At 48.8% G+C, this 22,146-nt stretch overlaps 1 protein-coding gene across 1 annotated transcript; it reads right to left on the minus strand.

The window, feature by feature from the left end:
• Positions 1-359: 359 nt before the first annotated feature.
• ALPL (alkaline phosphatase, biomineralization associated) lies at positions 360-21,824 on the minus strand. Its single transcript, XM_089667353.1, has 11 exons — positions 21,637-21,824; positions 20,002-20,121; positions 19,807-19,922; positions 10,627-10,801; positions 10,087-10,262; positions 8,684-8,827; positions 6,556-6,625; positions 4,774-4,908; positions 3,007-3,198; positions 2,543-2,662; positions 360-1,193 (listed from the first exon to the last, which is right to left on the minus strand). Exons 1-11 carry the CDS (start codon positions 21,698-21,700, stop codon positions 922-924), a joined length of 1,584 nt encoding a protein of 527 aa, XP_089523479.1. The 5' UTR covers positions 21,701-21,824; the 3' UTR covers positions 360-921.
• Positions 21,825-22,146: the final 322 nt, after the last annotated feature.

Genomic DNA, 22,146 nt, shown 5'->3' on the forward strand with positions numbered 1-22,146 from the left:
GTTTTTTGGTTGGACATGCACTTAAGGTAACGCCTAGATTCAGAATGTGACCATTGGTGATCTACTTGTTTGGTCCTTTTGACCTTCTTTCTGGATGGATTTCACCATCATTTGTGGTTTGGGTAACAAAAGCTGTGTAGAGTTCTATGCACCTCCATGTGAGTAGATGGAATCCTGTTTTGGGGTGGGGATCCAGCTTTACATACTTTTGGCTCCCATTATTGGAGCTTGGCCTTTCATGAGAGGTAATCTACCAGTTTGAGGAACAACGCGGGGGTTGGACACCCACCAAGGAACATGTATATTGTGCAACAAATGAAGATCTTTAAGATCGACTACAATGAAAACCTTTCTACATGGATGTTTTATGGTGTTTATTATTTATTTATTTTTTAATCTTTATGTACAATTAAAATTTTTATATTGGCAGATTTAAATCAAGGAAGCTGTTGATCAAAATTTTCGAGGGACAGTCTGAACTGTCATCTTGGCAGTCTTTTCTTAGTGGTTTCATATATCAAACACAAGTGACCCCTTGGCAGCAAGCTGTCTTTATTTTATAAAACCCACTTTAAGGGTCATTTCCTGGCATGACTATGGGAGCTGGGACTGGGCCTGCCGGATGGAAATGGCTCCCGCTGGGCCTGCCGGATGGAAATGGCTCCCGCTGGGCCTGCCGGATGGAAATGGCTCCCGCTGGGCCTGCCGGATGGAAATGGCTCCCGCTGGGCCTGCCGGATGGAAATGGCTCCCGCTGGGCCTGCCGGATGGAAATGGCTCCCATTGGGCCCTTTTTAGGTCTTCCAAGTTTGGACCACACTGATTACTGTTGATTGGCAGCTGTAAGAAAAGTTTTTGGTAGTAGATCTTGCCTGCTGAGTGTGGACCAGCATGGGGTGAGGTAGAACTGACATTCCTCACTCAAAACAATTGGAGTGCAGCAAGGACTGATAAAGTGGAGGACAGCAGAGTGATTGAGGTCTTTAAGCTGTGGCCTGAGCTTCTGGAATTGCAGTGGTTCTGGTTCTGTCCAATGCAGGAGGCGTATGCCATGACATGAGGTATATAATTCTGCTCATGGACGCCGTGCAGGAGATGAGCCATTGGCCCCTTGGCAAAAATGGCAACATCTTCTCCGCCATGGGTTTCTTGCCTCAGAGGAACAGCGGACTGAGCCTGGTATCCAGCTTGAGCTGTAAGACAATGAGATGTACATATTGGTCTACAGTCTAGAGCAGAGGTCTCCAAACTTTTCAAAACAAAGGGCCAGTTTATTGTCCTTCAGACTTTAGGGGGCCGGAATGTAACCAGCAAGAGTGGAAATTTTTCTGGAATCCGTGATAGTAAACATTGCCACATTTGGTATAAAGGAGAGGAATTCTGCCCCATCATTGGTGTCAGTGGGAGGAAGCGTGCCCCATCATTGGTGTCAGTGGGAGGAAGCGTGCCCCATCATTGGTGTCAGTGGGAGGAAGCGTGCCCCATCATTGGTGTCAGTGGGAGGAAGCGTGCCCCATCATTGGTGTCAGTGGGAGGAAGCGTGCCCCATCATTGGTGTCAGTGGGAGGAAGCGTGCCCCATCATTGGTGTCAGTGGGAGGAAGCGTGCCCCATCATTGGTGTCAGTGGGAGGAAGCGTGCCCCATCATTGGTGTCAGTGGGAGGAAGCGTGCCCCATCATTGGTGTCAGTGGGAGGAAGCGTGCCCCATCATTGGTGTCAGTGGGAGGAAGCGTGCCCCATCATTGGTGTCAGTGGGAGGAAGCGTGCCCCATCATTGGTGTCAGTGGGAGGAAGCGTGCCCCATCATTGGTGTCAGTGGGAGGAAGCGTGCCCCATCATTGGTGTCAGTGGGAGGAAGCGTGCCCCATCATTGGTGTCAGTGGGAGGAAGCGTGCCCCATCATTGGTGTCAGTGGGAGGAAGCGTGCCCCATCGTTGTCGGCAGAATTGTGGCTCATATCCGTGGAAAGAATAGTGTCCCAAGGGCTGGGAAAAGGCAAGCAAAGGGTTGCATCCATCGCCCGGGCCGCAGTTTGGAGAACACTGGTCTAGAGGATCGAAGGTATCCTGTAGGATGTTGAGAGATCCTGCCACTATCGATGATAGTTGTGCAAATGTGTGTAAAGAACTTCTCACTCTGACTTTCTAATATTCATGAGGTGGTGGAATGCTGTATCCCTGGTTTTGGTGAATGTTTAATTTAGGTGTAAAGATGTGAGATGCTGAAGAGGACCTTCAAATATTTTTTTTTTAAATAAATTGGACAGAAATTGTAGAAGTTCCCTGAGTATTAAAAACTCAGAAGAGAAGCCAGGCAACTAGTCTTTTGGTTCCACGGTTCAAGGACAGAAGTCTCCTGTTAGTCTGTGAGTTCTATAAATGTGTTTTTTAGTTATGTAATCCTAATCCTGAAATTGAACTTGCCTTGTCTCCTTACATGAATGTTGGAAGGCCATGAGTTCGGTTCAATAAATTGGTACAGTGGCCTTTTCTACAGGGTGGTTTGGGGCGATCCCTTCCATCACTGCATGGCTTTACTTACTATAGTCCACAGTGGAGACGTTCTCCCTGCTCCCGCTCACAAGTTTGTAGCCGGGGCCGTTCCCGTACAGGATGGAGGTCAAAGGTTTCTGGTCAACGTCACTTAGTGCTGGAGCTAAACCTGAAATGAGCAGAAATGACGGGTCATCATTCATTCTCTGAAGATAAAACCGGAATGTTCCTGCAGTATATCTCCTGTCTATTGACACATGAACTTTCCATTCCGTTCTCCTCTGTTACGAGACCATATGTGGTCAAAGATAACCTCCTAAATCCCATTTGTTTGCCGGTGTTGTGATATTTACTGCATCAGCTGAACCTTTACTTCGTTATCCATGTTAATTTTTGATATTTTAGCAAAATTATAAAAGTTGAGAAACTGGGGGAGTCTTAGAAAATCCTACAAAATGTTTAGATAGATATTTTTTTATTTTAAACTTTAAAAGCAAAAAAATTATAACGTGCCGAAAATGGAGTTTCCCCGATGGGTGTATCCTCCGAATGTGAAGACATGGGAGTGATCAGCGGTGACGACCGTCAGTGTGTCCTCAGTGGAGGTCATCTCCCCTGCCAAGCCAATCGCATTGTCCATCTCTATGGCCTCGTGTAGAGCGTACTTGGCTTTTCCTTCATGGTGTCCATGGTCTATACGTCCACCTGTTCAGTAGAGGAACACAATTACGATCAGAACCTTTTTTTTACTTGCAATCCTCAGCGTTTCTTGCTTCCTGAATATATACCTTGTTATATTTCATGAGGATGTTCAGACTGTTAAAAGATATTGGAGAAAGTTCCACGATATTCTGGTTTTTTGTAAAACAAATTACATTTCCTACATGGTTGCTGTAAATCGTTGCCCTACGCAATGTTTTAGCGCGCCTGAGAGGTATACAATGGCTTAGTACAGCTTGGGGTGACGCCACACTCCACTTATGTGATGAGGGTTGTCCTCTGCCTTTTGCAGGGAGCAGTTGCGCTATAGCCGGCCTAAATTTATCTTCACTTCTAAAGTGCCTAAGCTCAAGTTTAGTCTGTAAGCTGCTGTTCGGCATGCTCCTGGAATCTGCCAGAGGGGTCATAAACCGGAGTTAAGATTTCAGTCCAGCAAACCACTTTGCTGGTACTTTGGGCTAGGTAGGTGGTTTAATACTTGGGACAGCCCTTCCAGAGGGTTCTTGACCCCTGCCCATGGGGTTGGTATGCTATGTTCTGGGTCCCTTGCGCTTAGGTCTAAGGGATTGTATGTTGGAAGAGTCTCACCATCTGAGATATTGCTACAAACTGTTGCTGACTAAAGAAAAAAGGCACCTGGGTCTGTCCCCCCCCCCCCTGCATAGAGTTGGTGAGTAACTGGTGGAGGGAGAAGTTACCAAAAGGACCTTCTAGGCCCTCCTGCCTTAGGAAGTAATTGCCAAGATACTCTTTGCATCTATAAAGCCAATCTGTGAGTTTCTGTAGGCCAGCTTGGTTTGCGCTGGGACTGCTTGTACCTCACACTTTGTCCCAATACCTACTGTTCTACAAGTGACTGGGCCCCGAGTCATTCCCCAACACTCTGAGAGAGAGAGAGAGAGAACCAGCCCTGTGGTGGATGGTCTTGGACACCAAATGAACTGGGACACCTTGGTGTGGCCTCTTATGTCATCTGAAGGTCGCATGCTATGACCTCAGGATGGAAAGCTTCACAAATGTAATTGTAAACTAGAAAAAAATGGATTTCACTTGTCTAAATATGGAAGAAATTATCAAGGTTGTTGCCTGAAGAAGCTTTCTAAACTGGCAACTTTCCCATATGAACTATGACAAGAACGCCGTATCGGTTTTAAGCCGGACCTTTGTCTACATACAGATGTCCTTGTGCAAACAATAGCCAAGATTATCTGTCTGACTTCTGGATTTCAAAAGGATTTGGAACAATTTGTGACTTCCTTTTTGATTTCTGGTTTTCTTTGTGTTTGTGTCAAAGATACATGGAAAGCGCCCAGAACACAAACTATGTATACTTCTCTCCCATCTGTTGGGAGCCATAGGCCTCTCTATATCGGGAGCCATAGGCCTCTCTATATCGGGAGCCATAGGCCTCTCTATATCGGGAGCCATAGGCCTCTCTATATCGGGAGCCATAGGCCTCTCTATATCGGGGTGTGATTTTATGGGAGTGTGTTCCTTTTACTTCAAGTTTTGAGGATTTTCCCAGTCCTATTGTCACTCAATATAGAAGACGGCACTTACCCTCCACCAGGAGAAAGAAGCCTTTGGGGTTTTTCTTCAGAATACTGATGGCCACTTTCACCATCTCCACCAGGGAGGGGTCTGTACTTGTGTTCCTGTCCAGTTCATACTGCATATCGCTGGGTTCAAAGAGAGCTGGAGGAATAGACATCGGATAGCTGAGCTTTTCTCAGGAAGTTAATGTTTAACATTTTCCAGTGTATTGGATCATTTTTGGGATGTAAATGTCGGCCTAGCCCACTGAATCCTGACAAACGCCCAACATTGCTACAGACTTGCCAGGGTTTCTTCATCTTGTGTTTATAATGACATTATTGTGTAACTGTATCGTGAATGACCTGAAGCTAGTATGGTGTTTGTATTGGGGGGGGGGGGTTCCTTAAAGTAACTTCATGTACAATTGAGTACGTTTCTGTTACAATATAGAACAATAGTATTATTAAAAAGCCATCCTTGAGCGCCAATTATCAGTGGTGGGATTGGCTACTGGATCCTACACTGGGCTGACTGTGCGTAAGCTGTAGTATGATTCATCCCCCCCCTCTGTGGTCTCCAACCTGAGCACCGGGGGCCAGGGACTGCCCTTGGCCTTGCTCTTATCCAGCCCTTGGGGCACTATACCTCCCACTGATACAAGGCACTATTTTGCCAACTGACAACAATGGGGCACCAATTCTCCCACGGACACCAAAAATTGGAGCACTATTCCTCCCACTGCCGCCAATGATGGGGCACTGTTCCTCCCACTGCCGCCAATGATGGGGCACTGTTCCTCCCACTGCCGCCAATGATGGGGCACTGTTCCTCCCACTGCCGCCAATGATGGGGCACTGTTCCTCCCACTGCCGCCAATGATGGGGCACTGTTCCTCCCACTGCCGCCAATGATGGGGCACTGTTCCCCCCCACTGACGCCAATGATGGGGCACTGTTCCCCCCCACTGACGCCAATGATGGGGCACTGTTCCCCCCCACTGACGCCAATGATGGGGCACTGTTCCCCCCCACTGACGCCAATGATGGGGCACTGTTCCCCCCCACTGACGCCAATGATGGGGCACTGTTCCCCCCCACTGACGCCAATGATGGGGCACTGTTCCCCCCCACTGACGCCAATGATGGGGCACTATTCCCCCCCACTGACGCCAATGATGGGGCAGTGTTTCTCCCGAATACCAGATGTGGCAATGTTTTCTTCCACTGGTGCCAGGAAAACATCCACTCCTGCTGTCCAGTCCAGCCCCCCCTAAAGTCTTAAGCCCTGTACACACTGAGAATATCAGACGAATGATCATCTGTTGTTTTTTATATTTTGCATGCTAGTCTCATATTGAAAGTGAAGAGGTTACAAAAATTCTTGTATGACCAAATAAAAATTTGGAAGTAATGTAATTGTCTTTTCGGATGAAGACTGTACTAATGAAAATCGTACGATCTGGTACAAACTTTTCATGTTTGTCCCTTCGAATAATTTCAGAAGAAAGCTGTGAACGAATGATCAGATTTTCGTACGATCGAGGCAAGAACGGTATTTTTCGTATAATTTTCTGATCGTGTGTACCAGGCTTAAAGGACAATATTCTGGCCATTTTGTTTAGGGAGTCTGTAGATCCCCGGTTTAACGCATTTGGAAAAAGTTGCCCTCAGTGGTCAGCCTTCCAAGGGGGGGGCGGCTGCTGACCGAGCCTTCTCACGGCTGCCACTCGTTATTCAGATGCATGTAAACCTGGAAATGTTGCATCTTCCCAGGACAGTTGAACATATTCCACAGAACACCACTTACCCAGGACATAGTCAACGTCTTGTGGTTTCAGTTCCATCAGCTGGTCTCTGTTCCACACATAGCGTGCTTTCTGCGAATAGACAGTCATCAGATACCACTTTTGGTTGGCAACTTTTTAGGCAAACCTAATAACCTGTTTTTTTGTGTTATACGAGGTTGGTAGATGAGACCTACATAGCAGACCAGTTATAAACCAAATGACAAGCAAGGTTTGTGTATAAATTGGGCTGAAGAATTGCCTGGAGCGTAGGAACGGCCTTATCCTGCTCTATGGGCTCCATTCACTTATTCAGGCTTCTGTTATCTGAACACTTATTGGAACACTCAGCCGACCTGCATATTGTCTAAAGCAGCCATTCCCAACCAAGGTTTCCATGGAACCCGAGCATTCCTCCAGAGCTCCTTGAGCTGATGGCTGGTTGACCATTTCATTTGATGCCTGCATAGGTCTGAGTCCAAAGCCACCTGGCGTAGTCGACGGCAAGACACCCTTTTAGCTGTTTGCCAGGGTGGGGTTCAGACAAACCATTGTAAGGGGCATTCTTTCCACTGACCAATCTAAGGGACAATTTCACAATAACCCCCAATGAATTTATTTCAGTAGGGGTTCACTGAGTCTTGAAAATTGGTTTCTCTAGGGTACAAATGTTGAGAGGCGGATGCAAGGCCTGGACACATGGGGGTTTATTTACTAAAGCTGGAGAGTGCAAAATCAGACTCCCTTCTGCATAGAAACCAATCCGCTTCTAACCTCAGCTTGTTCAATGAAGCTTTGGCAATGAAACCTGGAAGCTGATTGGTTTCTATGCAGAAGGGAGTCTGATTTTGGACTCTCCAGCTTTAGTAAATAAACCCCATGAGGTCTGAAATGCTATATATATACATTTTCCGAGCCATAATCGGACCATAGAAGAGTTAAAAACTGAACTAAAATTCATGGTGGGGTTTTTTCTGGAACATTAGTGTGCCAATTGTATCATGTGATCTCCATGTCACAAACTAAAGTGCCTGATCCAACCTGGCGGATTTTGTTCAGAAAAATTAAACAAATGATGGCACTGTGATATGCGCCATTTTTAATTTTATGACCAACAGTATGTGTTCTCTTTTTTGACTCGTCTTTGGCCTGCCTTAGGGACAAGTTTCCTAGCACTCCCGCTCCATTGGAACCAGGGGCGGACTGACAACTCATGGGGGCCCCCGGGCAATAGGGGATCATGGGGCCCCTGTGTCCTTGCCCAAACTCAAAAAAGCCTATGAAAAAGGTACCAGGGCATCTCATGGGGCCGCCTACTGACCCCGGTCCTTTGGGCAGTGCCCAAGTTTCCAAATGGTCAGTCCGTCCCTGATTGGAACCATTGCGCAGTAATCCTTTTAACACCATTGCCCATTGATTCAAATCTAGCTCCCATTTTGCAGTCTGTAGGTCTTACAAGTGGTTCTCGAAGGATCTAATTAAAAATTGTCTGCTTGCCTAGACAAGGAGACATGTGATGGTCACTTTCAAAACTGCCTGACCTAAACCTCTTGGTGTGTTTGGACTTCTGTTATCACCAGCCACCCAATAAGGTTTCTGCTGATTGTGAAATACTCCTGAACATGGTTTATCCTGAACATGGTTTATCCTGAACATGGTTTATCCTGCTGTAGCCAGGCAGGATCATGATTACAGGATATTTTCAGGCTTTCCATGTGCACAGCATGGAGAAGCGGAACCTGTGGCTTGCCGGGATTCCTTTGTCAACCTGCTTGGGTACACAATCTCTAGAGCACACTGTAGAATGGCTAGGCTAAACCTCAAAGTAACTCTAACCGCACACAAGAAAATCCTCTCCTGTATGTTGTCTGCAGGGCTGGAGATGATCGGAGTGACCGACTATATGGATTCAGGACCAGTCAAAGAAACCCTATCTGCTGTATATGAAACCGGTAAGAACTTGACTTGGGGTGGACGTTCAATGTAGAAGACTAGCTGGTAAGGTTTCCTTTTAAAAGTAGGAAAGAATATTTTGCTACATGGCTTTAGTAGAAAGGGTTACTGGAAACTCCTTGATCTTTGCTCTACGACCTCTTGGTGGCCTCTTGTGGTCATTTTCACCTTTATGACTGGGTGGGATTCATAACTCACCTTATTAGGTGGCTTATTTTCTAGCCAGATCTTAGTCAGGTTTAGCCCATCCAGCCTTGACCCATTTGCCTTCTCTTCTTTGGGGTATTCGATGTCGGGGGTGTTTTTAGGGAACATGTATTTTCTTCCCCCTCCCATGATGACCTAAAACAGGAAAAACGTAAGTACTAATATAACATGATTATCCTCCTGGCGGTCTAACAGAATGTTTCTCTTCTAGTGAAGCCCGTCCTTTTCAAGCTTTGGTTCCATTCTGCAGCTTTGAAAAATGTAAGTAACCAACTCAACATGAGGTGCCCATTTTTCAGCGGTAAAGTCATATTTAGATCTCCAGGTCCATTATCCAGTCAGTATTACTGGGACTTGGAAGATGGCACAGACCGTATACCACCAATGAGACACTATTTGGGTTAATTACTATAATAGTGTCATTTGTTAAAGTCAAATCCTGGGATTTCTCACCTTTTGCCAAACATCTGTTAATAATGTCAGTATTTGTCAGACAAAGGTTGAAGGGTAGATGTACTGTGAAGAGATCAGATGGCCCATAAAAGAGCCATTTTAGCAGTCATTTTGGCCGTGATGGTGGTGGAGGGGGTCGGTGGGGCCGTGATGGTGGTGGTGGAGGGGGTCGGTGGGGCCGTGATGGCGGTGGTGGAGGGGGTCGGTGGGGCCGTGATGGCGGTGGAGGGGGTCGGTGGGGCCGTGATGGTGGAGGGGGTCGGTGGGGCCGTGATGGCGGCGGTGGAGGGGGTCGGTGGGGCCGTGATGGCGGCGGTGGTGGAGGGGGTCGGTGGGGCCGTGATGGCGGCGGCGGTGGAGGGGGTCGGTGGGGCCGTGATGGCGGCGGCGGTGGAGGGGGTCGGTGGGGCCGTGATGGCGGCGGCGGTGGAGGGGGTCGGTGGGGCCGTGATGGCGGCCGTGGAGGAGGGGGTCGGTGGGGCCGTGGAGGAGGGGGTCGGTGGGGCCATGAAGGCGGTGGAGAAGGGGCTCGGTGGGGCCGTGGAGGAGGGGGTCGGTGGGGCCGTGATGGTGGGGGTTGGGGCCATGGAGGAGGGGGTCAATCGGGCTATGATAGTGGAGGGAACGCTTCCCAATGCTGGTCATCTGGGCTCTTCTGCAGAAGGACCAGATGTCAGTAGGGTTGATGAACCATTTTAGATCTATGGAATTGGAACTATGGCTACTTGAAAGAAAAAGTTGTAGTAGAACCTCTAGTGATTCCAGGAAAAATGGTTTAGTGCTGTTATGTGGTAGAGGATGACTGCAAAATAGTGGTATCTGGTGTCAAAAATCCTAAAATCATTTTGTTAAGCTGGTAATATGAAGCTGAAATGATGCCTTTTTCATATGGGTCCTTGTCAGTCTATGGTCATCTCTGGCCATAGAATGTGTAGTCTTACCTCTATATCAGGAACATTGTACATGAGCTGCCAGGCGATGTCCTTGCACCCTTCTTCCACAGCTTCTTTGGGCATCTCATTATCCGAAAACCAGTCTCTGTTGGAACAGTGGGCGTAGGCAGCACTGGGGGTTGCATGGTTTACCCTGGTGGTGGTCACCACTCCAACTGATTTCCCTGGAAGAGGAATGGTATAAATGTGTGAGAACCTATGGATCTGCCTCCATAACCTGGTGGGTGGTTTGATTAAACGGCACAATGCCAATGGGAGAGGCTTTGGTCTCCAGATGAAGGGATTGGAATAAGAATCTTTAGAATGTTTGCTCCTGGCTACAAATTCAGATTTTGATTACGATTTCCCCAAATGTGTGTCCTGCTTAGACACTTGGTCTCGATGCCTGAGTGGCCCTCGTTGAAACAACTTCCAATTCAAATGAAACAGATCTTTAAGTTTTGCAAATGGCTGGTAAAATCTACGGCCCTGACATTGGGGAAGAGTTCACCTCTGCATTCAGTATTGGGTCTCTTTGCCACAACGTACCTGCCTCTTTGGCCCACTTTAGGATGGAGTCCACCTCATTGCCCTTAGTGGTGTTACATTGACCCCGCACCACTTCCGCGTTCACACCAACTGTCCCCTCGTTGGCTTTGACACCACACAAGTAGGCTGTGGCAGTGCCGGCGCTGTCGGCAACCTGGGCGTTCGTGTTGTAAGTCTGCGGGAGAGAGACAGGTTTACGTTCACCTATCGTCTTCATACACATGGTCATTTCTGGCTATCCTTTTACTTAAAGAGAATGTTTAGTAGAGACCTTTCTGATAGGCCATGTCCTCCCTCGGTGGCCTCTGACTCCCCTGCTAATTCTCCAGCACTGAAGCGGCTGTTCTGCATTACTGCTCTGGAAGGAGTATGCACCTCTTAGGGCGCTCATTGCTGTCTCCTTCTGCAAAATCTAGTTACCTGGCTGTTCTGTTCAGTGACTTCAATACTTTGAATCAACTTAGAACATACCTTGGTTTTGCTGGCTGCATGCTTGCACAGGTCAGCAACTCTCAAAGTATTGGTCCACAGGAATTGGCATGAGAGCCAGACACTTGGCATTTTCCTTAAGCAACCCCCCATAATCATTTTTTCTTTTTCTCTTTTCACATTTTGGTAAGTTTTTATTAAGTAAATTTTTGAAATTTCTTTGTAACATTCAAACTCTCCTGGAAAAGTTTCAATTGTAAAAAAGTAGAAAACAACAATAAATCATCACCTAAATAGTCAGAATCCGTAATGAGATCAATAGCCAGGAAAGTAGGAAACCTCTAAGCAAACGACCCGCTGGACGGCCATGGCTCCCGGCACCCGCTGGACGGCCATGGCTCCCGGCACCCGCTGGACGGCCATGGCTCCCGGCCCCCCGCTGGACGGCCATGGCTCCCGGCCCCCCGCTGGACGGCCATGGCTCCCGGCCCCCCGCTGGACGGCCATGGCTCCCGGCCCCCCGCTGGACGGCCATGGCTCCCGGCCCCCCGCTGGACGGCCATGGCTCCCGGCCCCCCGCTGGACGGCCATGGCTCCCGGCCCCCCGCTGGACGGCCATGGCTCCCGGCCCCCCGCTGGACGGCCATGGCTCCCGGCCCCCCGCTGGACGGCCATGGCTCCCGGCCCCCCGCTGGACGGCCATGGCTCCCGGCCCCCCGCTGGACGGCCATGGCTCCCGGCCCCCCGCTGGACGGCCATGGCTCCCGGCCCCCCGCTGGACGGCCATGGCTCCCGGCCCCCCGAAGTTGCCTCATAAGAACTTTAAACTAAAGGTAACATAAAGAAGAGATAAGAGGATTATAGAAAAGAAATGGAAGAAAAGGAAATGGTAGGAGCTGGAGGTCTCCGTTACATTAAGAAGATAGTGACACGCATATACAGGGCCCACGGCCCCCAAACCTTATCGAATTGCATTCTAGTATCGTTCAGAATGCTGGTCATCTTTTCATGGTTTGTAATCCTTAATAAAGTTTTTTTGCTTTTTTTTTTTTTTTTTTTTTTTTTATTTGGCTATAGTAATCTTGGCTACTAGGACAAAAGACCGAACTTTGAATATGAGGCGCATTCTCACCTGGCCCATCAAGAAAAGCAATACAAGGGGATTGCTGTATTGGTAATCCAGTTACCCGTCTCAGCAAAGCAAAATTTTCCATTTCAGAAACCCCAGATCTTGGCACAACCCGCAACTTGTTCCGTTCAGGACCGTGGGTCACCCAAACCTAGGTGCCCAGGCCAAGTTGTTCACTATGCCTTGGTTAAAATGACAATTTCTATTTTTTTTTTAAGTCTAAATCCTTTTTACCTTCAGGCCTCTTTTTGTTTGGAATATGTTAATTAGGTTTTCAGTGAACAAATAAGGAACATATGAAATGCTGGGAAAAGTACAAAAGACCTTCAGCTGGTCGCGGTGTTAAACAAGTTGGTCAAAGCACAGCAAAATACAAAAACTATTCAGAATCCCTGAGTATTGCATAGACCGCCATTGAGGTCTCCCCTGACCTAACTAGCTGACCCACGGAATGCAATATCTCCAAAATTGTTTTTTAAAACTCCGTACGGCATCAGAGCGTTTGCCATAGATAATGCAAACTCTCAAACAACCATGTATGGGTCAAGGAGATTCCTCGAGTAAACAGGGATCTAAGAAACCATAGTAGTGAAGAGGGGAAAAGGTATAGGTAGGGGCAAGAGTCCACTCGAGGGTCGGGAAGATGTCTAGTTACACTGGTATCACCCATCAGGCGTTGGATCCAAGGATCCCACATGTTCTAGAATAACAGCAGTTGATCATTTCAGAGCACCGAAAGGCATTCGTTTATCATGACCCAAGACCGCTTCGTCTTCAATAATTCAAACCGAACCATTGGAGACTTGGCAATAGCGATACGTGCCACTATGAATATGAATGTTCTCACTCCTCTAATGGGTTTCGAGGCGCCTTCCACTGGACGACCCTATAGTGCCTGTTGTGGAGATTTGATGGAGGTAACGCCAGTAAGAGTAAATGGTTATACGTGCGGATGCGATATCTTTTGACTTTTGGGCATATCCGCCACATATGGTAGGCCAAGCCCTCCTGGCCACAACCTCTGCAGCAAAGAGGGGAGGCACTCGGGACCCACAAAGCTATTCCGGCAGAACCAAAGTACCATCACAGAAACCCTTTGTAATTGGCCTCTCTTAGAGAGGTATTGACTAGATTTTTCAAGGCGTGTTGTGCCAGCTTATGCCAGTCTGGCAATTCAAGCGTTTCCCCCCCGATGTCCTGCTCCTGTTTAGTCACATAGGGCAGCTTGATGTCTTGGTTGGTGAGCATGTCATAGGTCTACCATATATATCCGGAATGTTTGTGTTGGCATGAGTATTCCATGGGAGTGGCAGAAGGTCCGTGTGATGGGAGTCACTTTGGGTGGGGGGCCCATGGAACCCAGCTCACTTTGGAGAGGTGGGGAGACCCCTGTCTCAGCTCCCCATATCCCTATTATGTATAAGTCACCCTGTGTCTGTTAGGGGTACAGGGGGATCTGTCCTAATATTGGGGTCGGGGTTGTAGATTGTTTAATGTCATTTGGTTGTATCCCATTGTTCTATGGTTTGTCTGGGTTGGGAGCAAACTATTATGGGGTGTTTGTGTATTGGCTTGGTGGAGGGTGTCTCCAGCAGCCCTCCCTCCTGATGGGACTGTCTGTTGGTGTGTCTCTTGTTACTAAATGTAGATTTCCCCGCCCTGTGTCATTCTGCAGGGAGGGGGGATTGTCCCCTGAGTGTATATATCTTGTATCTGTGTTCAAATAAACTAGTCTACTTTCTGGATTACTTCAAGACTGGTGTTGTCTAGTCTTGTATGGTCGGCTGTGGTCAGTGTTTGGATGGGGAAGCGGTAGTCTAACGGAAGTACCCAAGCGCAATCTGGGGTCGGTTCCGTTACAGTCCGTTTTAGAGAGGTTAGGAAATGGGCAATTTGAGCGTAGCGGTAAATCTCCGTCCGCAGCATGTCCAACTTTTTCTTGCAAGAACTGCAGAGGCAATATACCGCGGTGACCTTGAGGCCTCTTTTTAGAGGCAAATGTGTCCTTATTAGTTTGTACTCCACTGTTTTTATGCCTGGTTACCAGACATGAGGGATCAGGCCATGGGCGATAAGCAGTGAGATAATCAACGAAGACAGTGACAAACCATACACCACAAATGATGGAACAAGAAGAATACCAAAATTCAACGAAAATAATGCCCAGGGAAGCCACTGGGAGCGTCAATATTCATCCCTAGACAGAGAACATCACATAATTTGGTAAAAAGCAAAAGACATGGAAAAGACTAGACCAGGAAGGGAGAGCAGAAGGAAGCTGGGAGGGAGAGCAGAAGGAAGCTGGGAAAGAACGGGAAGCAGGACTGAAATGTGTACATACCACATGAGAGGTGTCAAGATAAAATATCGGAGGGGTATACTGTGACGGGAGTCACTTTGGGTGGGGGGCCCATGGAACACCGCTCACAGCCTTGGAGAGGTGAGGAGACCCCTGTCTCAGCTCCCCATATCCCTCTTATGTGTAAGTCACCCTGTGCCTGTTAGGGGTACAGGGTGATCTGTCCTAATATTGGGGTGGAGGGGTTGTGGATTGTTTAATGCCATGTGGCTCCATCCCATTGTTCTGTTTGTCAGGCTTGGGAGCAAACTATTATGGGATGTATGTGTTTGTGTATTGGCTTGGTGGAGGGTGTCTCCAGCAGCCCTCCCTCCTGATTGGACTGTCTGCTGGTGTATCTCTTGTTACTAAATGTAGATTGGCCCGCCCTGTGTTATTATGCAGGGAGGGGGGATTGTCCCACCCTGTGTTATGCAGGGAGGGGGGACTGTCCTGCCCTGTGTTATTATACAGGGAGGGGGGATTGCCCCGCCCTGTTATTATGCAGGGAGGGGGGATTGTCCTGCCCTGTGTTATTATGCAGGGAGGGGGGATTGTCCCCTGAGTGTATATATTTTGTATCTGTGTTCAAATAAACTAGTCTACTTTCTGGATTACTTCAGGACTGGTGTCTAGTCTTGTATGGTTGGCTGTGGTTGGTGTTTGGACGGGGAAGCGGTATTCTAACGGGAGTACTCAACGCAGACTGGGTGGGGGTTTGTTACATATACGCATGGACACCCCATACAGATATCAAGGGGAAGACATTGACAGGGCATGCAGAGGACAGAGGAGCCCTTTATACAGCTTTTGTATCTTTATACAGAATCAATTGATGGCCTTCTATGCTTTGTATGCACCATGACGGCTGCAGCATACTGGCTAAACTGTCACTTTACCTCCATGTGTGAGGCGGGAACAGCCGCAGCCGGCAGATTTGTGTGAACAAATGTCATGTGACCTCCATGACTCGGTGGTTCTCGCGGTGCTCACATGATTGGGTGGGTTCTCCTAGTTCTAAAATGAGAATTCTCCACCAAGACTGAGAACATAACTTCACACGTTGCGTTCAGGACACGTGGACTCACAATGTATCTGCTGGAGCTTTAGGTTTGCAATGGGTTAATCTTTGGGGGGGGGGGGGGGGTCTGTCATCTGTCACCCGTCACCCATCCTCCACTTTTATATTCTATTTGGCCATAAAACTGCCAATGAGTACAAGCCGAGGACGTAACACAAGCCGTGTCTCTACAATGACGTGACCTATGGAGACCCCATCAGCACGCACAGTACGTGGCACAACATTCCCATTCATCAGACTAATTGGCTGACTATTATGGATTGGTGAATGTTGGGTTGGATTCCCTAGGTATCCTTTGTACGGGGCCACGGCCGATGTTGGCACTATATGTCGGTATTATACAGGTAATGCTGCTGCAGGTGTTTGCTGGCTCTGCAGATATTTGTAGTCCTAATTTATGAAGCCTGGAATTGGCCGCGTTGGCTGTACCTGGTGGGGGTGGTAATTCCGTGTCCTCGCTCTGGGCCGTGTTTGGTTCTCGGCGGTATAAATACTTTGTAATTTTAGGTTTATTACAAGAGATGGACTTTGTTGTGTAAAGAACGACGAAGCTTATTTATCACGCATGACATCAGCCGGGAACCACAGACTGCAACTGGAAACTTTCCCCGGGACCAGCGAAAACTTACTGGCAGCTTATAAAGTGGCTGTGTGTTCTGGGAGCAGAGGATTCTGGGAGCCGTCTGGTGGTTTCCTGACCAGTGATGGTTGGGATCAGGACAGGAATGCAGTGGTCCACCAGAGGAGACTCTGGGATACCCATAGTAAGGGAAGATCCGAACCGAGATCTATGTGACTCGGGGTTGGGAAGAAAAACACGGGAGAAATATTCCCAGATCAATCCCGCTTTGCTGGCCCCCAATCCCGCTTTGCTGGCCCCCAATCCCGCTTTGCTGGCCCCCAATCCCGCTTTGCTGGCCCCCAATCCCGCTTCACTCCAGGTCCACCCAGACCATCTAATGTGCTGAGGACTCGGAACACTCAATTCAGGCCTAGGGACAGAGCCGATGGATGGTTTGTCTGCCCATTCTGGTCTATGGAAGATTGTTCTACAGAAGACTGAGACTGATGTGACTGTGGGGAGGGGACATTAGAGTGTAAGCTCCTCTGGTACAGAGATTGATGTGACTGGGGGGGAGGAGACCTTAGAGTGTAAGCTCCTCTGTACAGAGACTGATGGGACTGTGGGGGAGGGGGCATTAGAGTGTAAGCTCTTCTGGTACAGAGACTGATGGGACTGGTTCGGTGTTCTCTGTACAGTGCTGCAGTATATGTCAGAGCCAGGGGCGGACTGACAACTCATGGGGCCCCCGGGCAATAGGGGATCATGGGGCCCCTGTGTCCTTGCCCAAACTCAAAAAAGCCTATGAAAAGGGTACCAGGGGCATCTCATGGGGCCCCCTACTGACCCCGGGCCCTTGGGCAGTGCCAGAGTTTCCAAATGGTCAGTCCGCCCCTGGTCAGAGCTATATAAATGTATAATAATAATGTGTGACTGTGGGGGAGGGGACATTAGAGTGTCAGCCCCTCTGGTACAGAGACTGATGTGACTGTGGGGGAGGAGACATTAGAGCGTAAGCTCCTCTGGTACAGAGACTGATGTGACTGTGGGGGAGGGGACAATAGAGTGTAAGCTCCTCTGTACAGAGACTGATGTGACTGTGGGGGAGGGGACATTAGAGTGTAAGCTCCTCTGTACAGAGACTGATGTGACTGTGGGGGAGGAGACATTAGAGCGTAAGCTCCTCTGTACAGAGACTGATGTGACTGTGGGGGAGGGGACATTAGAGTGTAAGCTCCTCTGTACAGAGATTGATGTGACTGGCTCGGTGTTCTCTGTACAGCGCTGCGGTATATGTCAGAGCTATATAAAACAATTGCTTCATTGTTTTGGCACATGAGGTTGAACACTTAATGGGAACGGTCGCAAACCACTTTCGCTGTTATTTGTTGCGGTTGGCGAACGTGTCATCGAAAGATATTTGTGCATGAAAATTGGGCTGATATTGACATTTCCCTTTAATCCCCCCCCCCCCCCGCCCCCCGCCCTATTCATCTTCATCTGTTACTATATGATCATTAGTGGAGCTTAATTGGAGTCTTTCAACCGAAGCCGTAGACTTTCATCTCGCTATCAAACGTCCCGTTCATTTTCTTTTAATCTCCTTCAACCCCCCATCCCCCCCTCCTTTCTTTCTTTTTTCTTAGTTGGACACTTAGTGTCCTTTTTTTTTTTTTTTTTTTTTTTTTTATAGTTTTTCCAAAAGAATTGAAGTAAAAAAAGGTGTTTTGTTTAACTTTTCATGACGTTTTATGCTGCCAATGAGCCAGCTGTGTGTCTGGTCAGATCGCTGCAACCAGAACTCGTTGTTCTAGGGGTGTCCTTTATCACACGCAGCTCATCGATGGGAAACCTGGAACTGGTCTTAGTGTTACTAAACCCAGGACTCCACCTTCACTGTATCTGGTCTCCCACAGAGAGGGAGGATTGGGGTTTGCCTTCTCCTAAAGGGAACGAAGTGAACCACTGTTGGTTGGTAATGGTGGCCATTGGAGAGACTGGAGAGGGATTGGGCATGGTGGCCAATGGGGAAAATGAGCATGTGGTTGTTGGATTGGGATTCTACTTTCTCCTGAAGGGAACAAAGAAAACCACTGTTGGTGAATTGGGTCTGGTGGCCATTGGGCGGGGGGATTGGGGGCTTTCCTTTCTCCTAAAGGGAGTGAAGTAAACAAATATTGGTGAATTGGGCATGGTGACCATTGGAGAGACTGGGAAGGGATTGGGCATTGTCGCTGTTGGAGAAATTGGGCATAAAGGTTGTTGGTGGATTGGGGTTTTACTTTCTCCTAAAGGGAACAAAGAAAACCACTGTTAGTGGACTGGGCATGGTGACCATTTTGATGGACTAGGGAGGGATTGGGCAAGGTGGCCATTGGGGGATTGGGGTTTTACGTTCTCCTAAAAGGAGCTTAATAAACCACTGTGTGATTGGGCATGGTGGTTATTGGAGGGACTAGGAAGGGATTAGGCATGGTGGCCATTGTGGAAATTGGGCATGGTGGCAGTTGGTGGATTGGGATTTTACTTTTCTCCTAAAGGGAATAAAGAAAACAACTTTGGTGGATTGGACATGGTAGTTATTGGGGGGGAATTGGGCCTGGTGGCCATTGGGGGATTGCGGTTTTGCTTTCTCCTAAATGGAGCTAAGTAAACCACTGTTGGTGGATTGGACATGGGGGCCTTTGGAGGGATTGGGCATGGTGGCTGTTGGGAAAATTGAGCATAGTGGCTGTTGCAGAAGTGGGGTTTCCCTTTCTCCTAAAGGGAGCTAGGAAAATCACTGTTGGTGGATTTGGACTGGTGGCTGTTGGGGGGGTTGGGCATGGTGGTCCACCTAAGTGGAACAAAGAACACCACTGAGAGCAATATACTAGTGTACATAATTACTTGCATCATTCGTTTTAACTGCCTTGCTGTGCAGTAAATCCTTCTTCTTTTATTTCCATTTTTATAGTTGAAGTTCAGTCTTTTCTTGCTCATTGAGGCTTTGAGTGGTAACAATCCAGTTGTATTTTCCATAATAAATCAAGGGATGGGAGTCCTCATAAAAGCCACAACAGATGTGCAGACCCACCAGAGCACCAAGTAACAAACTCTTAGATGGGTTTAATTTGCCAGCATCTACCAGAAACTGCAATTGGTTTTAATTGGTCTACCCCCCTGATTGTGATCCTCTGAACCAGCAACTCCCCCCCATCTGTATTTTTTTCCTTCTTGGCATGTTTGTGTCTAGTTTGGACCCTTAGAGGAGACACTGGAGGTGTTGACTTTTGTATGGGAGGATAGACTTTGTTGGCTTCTGTTAGTTGTATGGTCTTTGCCGGTCACTTGGCTATACTTTCAGTTTTAGAACTCTGTATTGGACATCAGAGTGTTCTGCTAGAAAAGCCATTTCCCCTACTTAGTCAATTAGATGATGCCAAGTTTGCAGACTGGGCCTGGACTCTGCGGGCTGGGCCTGGACTCTGCGGGCTGGGCCTGGACTCTGCGGGCTGGGCCTGGACTCTGCGGGCTGGGCCTGGACTCTGCGGGCTGGGCCTGGACTCTGCGGGCTGGGCCTGGACTCTGCGGGCTGGGCCTGGACTCTGCGGGCTGCGGATCACATCAGTACATTGTGTTGTGGCACAAATCTAGCTCACCTTTGAGAGTGCTACATATGGGAACTTGTCCATTTCCAGCTCAGTCTCTTCTCCTGGTTGTCCAGCTAGTTGGCCCTTTAAGATCCGAGTAGCAGTCACCGTTGACACCCCCATACCTGCAGAACACAAAGAATTTTTTAAACTGATCCAGGTCTGTCCATTGGCACAGCCCATATAACAGTCCTTGTGACCCACCGTCTCCCAGAAACATGATGGTATTCATGGCCACATTCTTATTGAGGTCCTGAAGGGTCAGTGCCTGGCTGAGGGTGTCCTGGGCCTGCTTACGCCAGTAGTCGGGGTTCTTCTCTTTCTCTGCAAAAAAAAATATTATTGAGGTTTTGAAACTTTTGTTACTAAACTTTGAAACGAAGTGAAGGGAGATGTATATCTTGTGCTCTCAACCATTGTCTTGTCTGAGGGCTCTAAGCAACAGGACCTTCTGCCCTGCTGGGATATGAAGAAGTACATGTGTGGATGGGATTTTGTTTCTGCAATTTGCATCCAAAACTGCTCAGTTTCATGCATATGTTCAAGTGGTATATGGATTCGAGGGGCGGCTTTCATTCTGTATCTGCCTAAAACTGAGGGAGCTTCACTGTGATAGAACTGAATGTCAAGAAGGACCGTCTGAGTCCCCGGAAATCTAAAGCGGGTAAAGCACAAACGTCCACCTATACAATGTTTTGCATCTTACACTCTTGGAAAATGATGCCAACATTTTTGTGCTAGTGTATAGTTGGGGCCAAAGTGTCCGCTTTTTTGGAAGTGTCCTAGCTGTGCCCTATTCAGAACAAGGCCTTTGCCACTTATGGTGAGTGTTTTCATATCACTGTTATGTGCCCTTCCCAAAAAGGCAGCTGAAGGGGGCAAGACATCTACTCTAGCCTGCCCGCGGCGTCTACTCTAGCCTGCCCGCGGCGTCTACTCTAGCCTGCCCGCGGCGTCTACTCTAGCCTGCCCGCGGCGTCTACTCTAGCCTGCCCGCGGCGTCTACTCTAGCCTGCCCGCGGCGTCTACTCTAGCCTGCCCGCGGCGTCTACTCTAGCCTGCCCGCGGCCTCTACTCTAGCCTGCCCGCGGCCTCTACTCTAGCCTGCCCGCGGCCTCTACTCTAGCCTGCCCGCGGCCTCTACTCTAGCCTGCCCGCGGCCTCTACTCTAGCCTGCCCGCGGCCTCTACTCTAGCCTGCCCGCGGCCTCTACTCTAGCCTGCCCGCGGCCTCTACTCTAGCCTGCCCGCGGCCTCTACTCTAGCCTGCCCGCGGCCTCTACTCTAGCCTGCCCGCGGCCTCTACTCTAGCCTGCCCGCGGCCTCTACTCTAGCCTGCCCGCGGCCTCTACTCTAGCCTGCCCGCGGCCTCTACTCTAGCCTGCCCGCGGCCTCTACTCTAGCCTGCCCGCGGCCTCTACTCTAGCCTGCCCGCGGCCTCTACTCTAGCCTGCCCGCGGCCTCTACTCTAGCCTGCCCGCGGCCTCTACTCTAGCCTGCCCGCGGCCTCTACTCTAGCCTGCCCGCGGCCTCTACTCTAGCCTGCCCGCGGCCTCTACTCTAGCCTGCCCGCGGCCTCTACTCCAGCCCACTCAGATTACTACAAAGTGGTGTGCAGGTTTCTCTAAGAACCATGTGATTTTGCATTAAGGGTGGTCACCAGATTTTATCAGTCCATTGCTGAGGACAACAGAAATGGTGACACTGTGTGGATCATCATGGCACTGTCCTCCTAGTTGAGGAGCAGTTATAGAAATCTGTAGTAGAGCAGCTCGTAGGTTTAAAGAAATGATCTAAAGTTCTTACCCCATACAAAACTGGGCCGCCAGGTCCCCCTTACCTGGGAAGCTGACAGATGTTGACAGCTTGACTGTGAGCAGAAGGGTCCATAATTTAATGATCATTCTCCTGACGTCCGAGGTTCATAGCCTTGTCAGAAAAATTCCAGAACTTTGTGTGCAACCCTGGAGAGAGATGAGGGGAGAGAGGAATGAAAATCTGACTGGTAGCCATTGCAGCCCTCTGACCATTGCCGGTCGGTCCGCTGGATGACCATTTGCATTTATTAACATTTTTGTACAATTTCTTTCCCATCTTGTACTCCATAGAACAGCCGGGTTGGTCTTCAGCTAAGTGCAATCTTTACTTACAAATGTCACCACCACAGAGTTTCAGGTAACCTCCTTGTCTAATAATGCAATGCCAGCTGGTAAGCTATGAATGGCATAAACTACCCCATGAAGATGCTGCAGGTCTCTTCTGCCCCCCCCCCCCCCCATTTCCACACAGGCTTTCTTCATGTAGGTACACCTGATTGTTTTGGTATTTCCTTGTGGCCTGGGGACTCCTG

This window comes from Staurois parvus, unplaced genomic scaffold (genome assembly GCF_062004578.1).
Source record: "Staurois parvus isolate SC_StPar_1 unplaced genomic scaffold, SC_StPar_1.0 ptg003209l, whole genome shotgun sequence".
NCBI classification, from domain to species: domain Eukaryota; kingdom Metazoa; phylum Chordata; class Amphibia; order Anura; family Ranidae; genus Staurois; species Staurois parvus.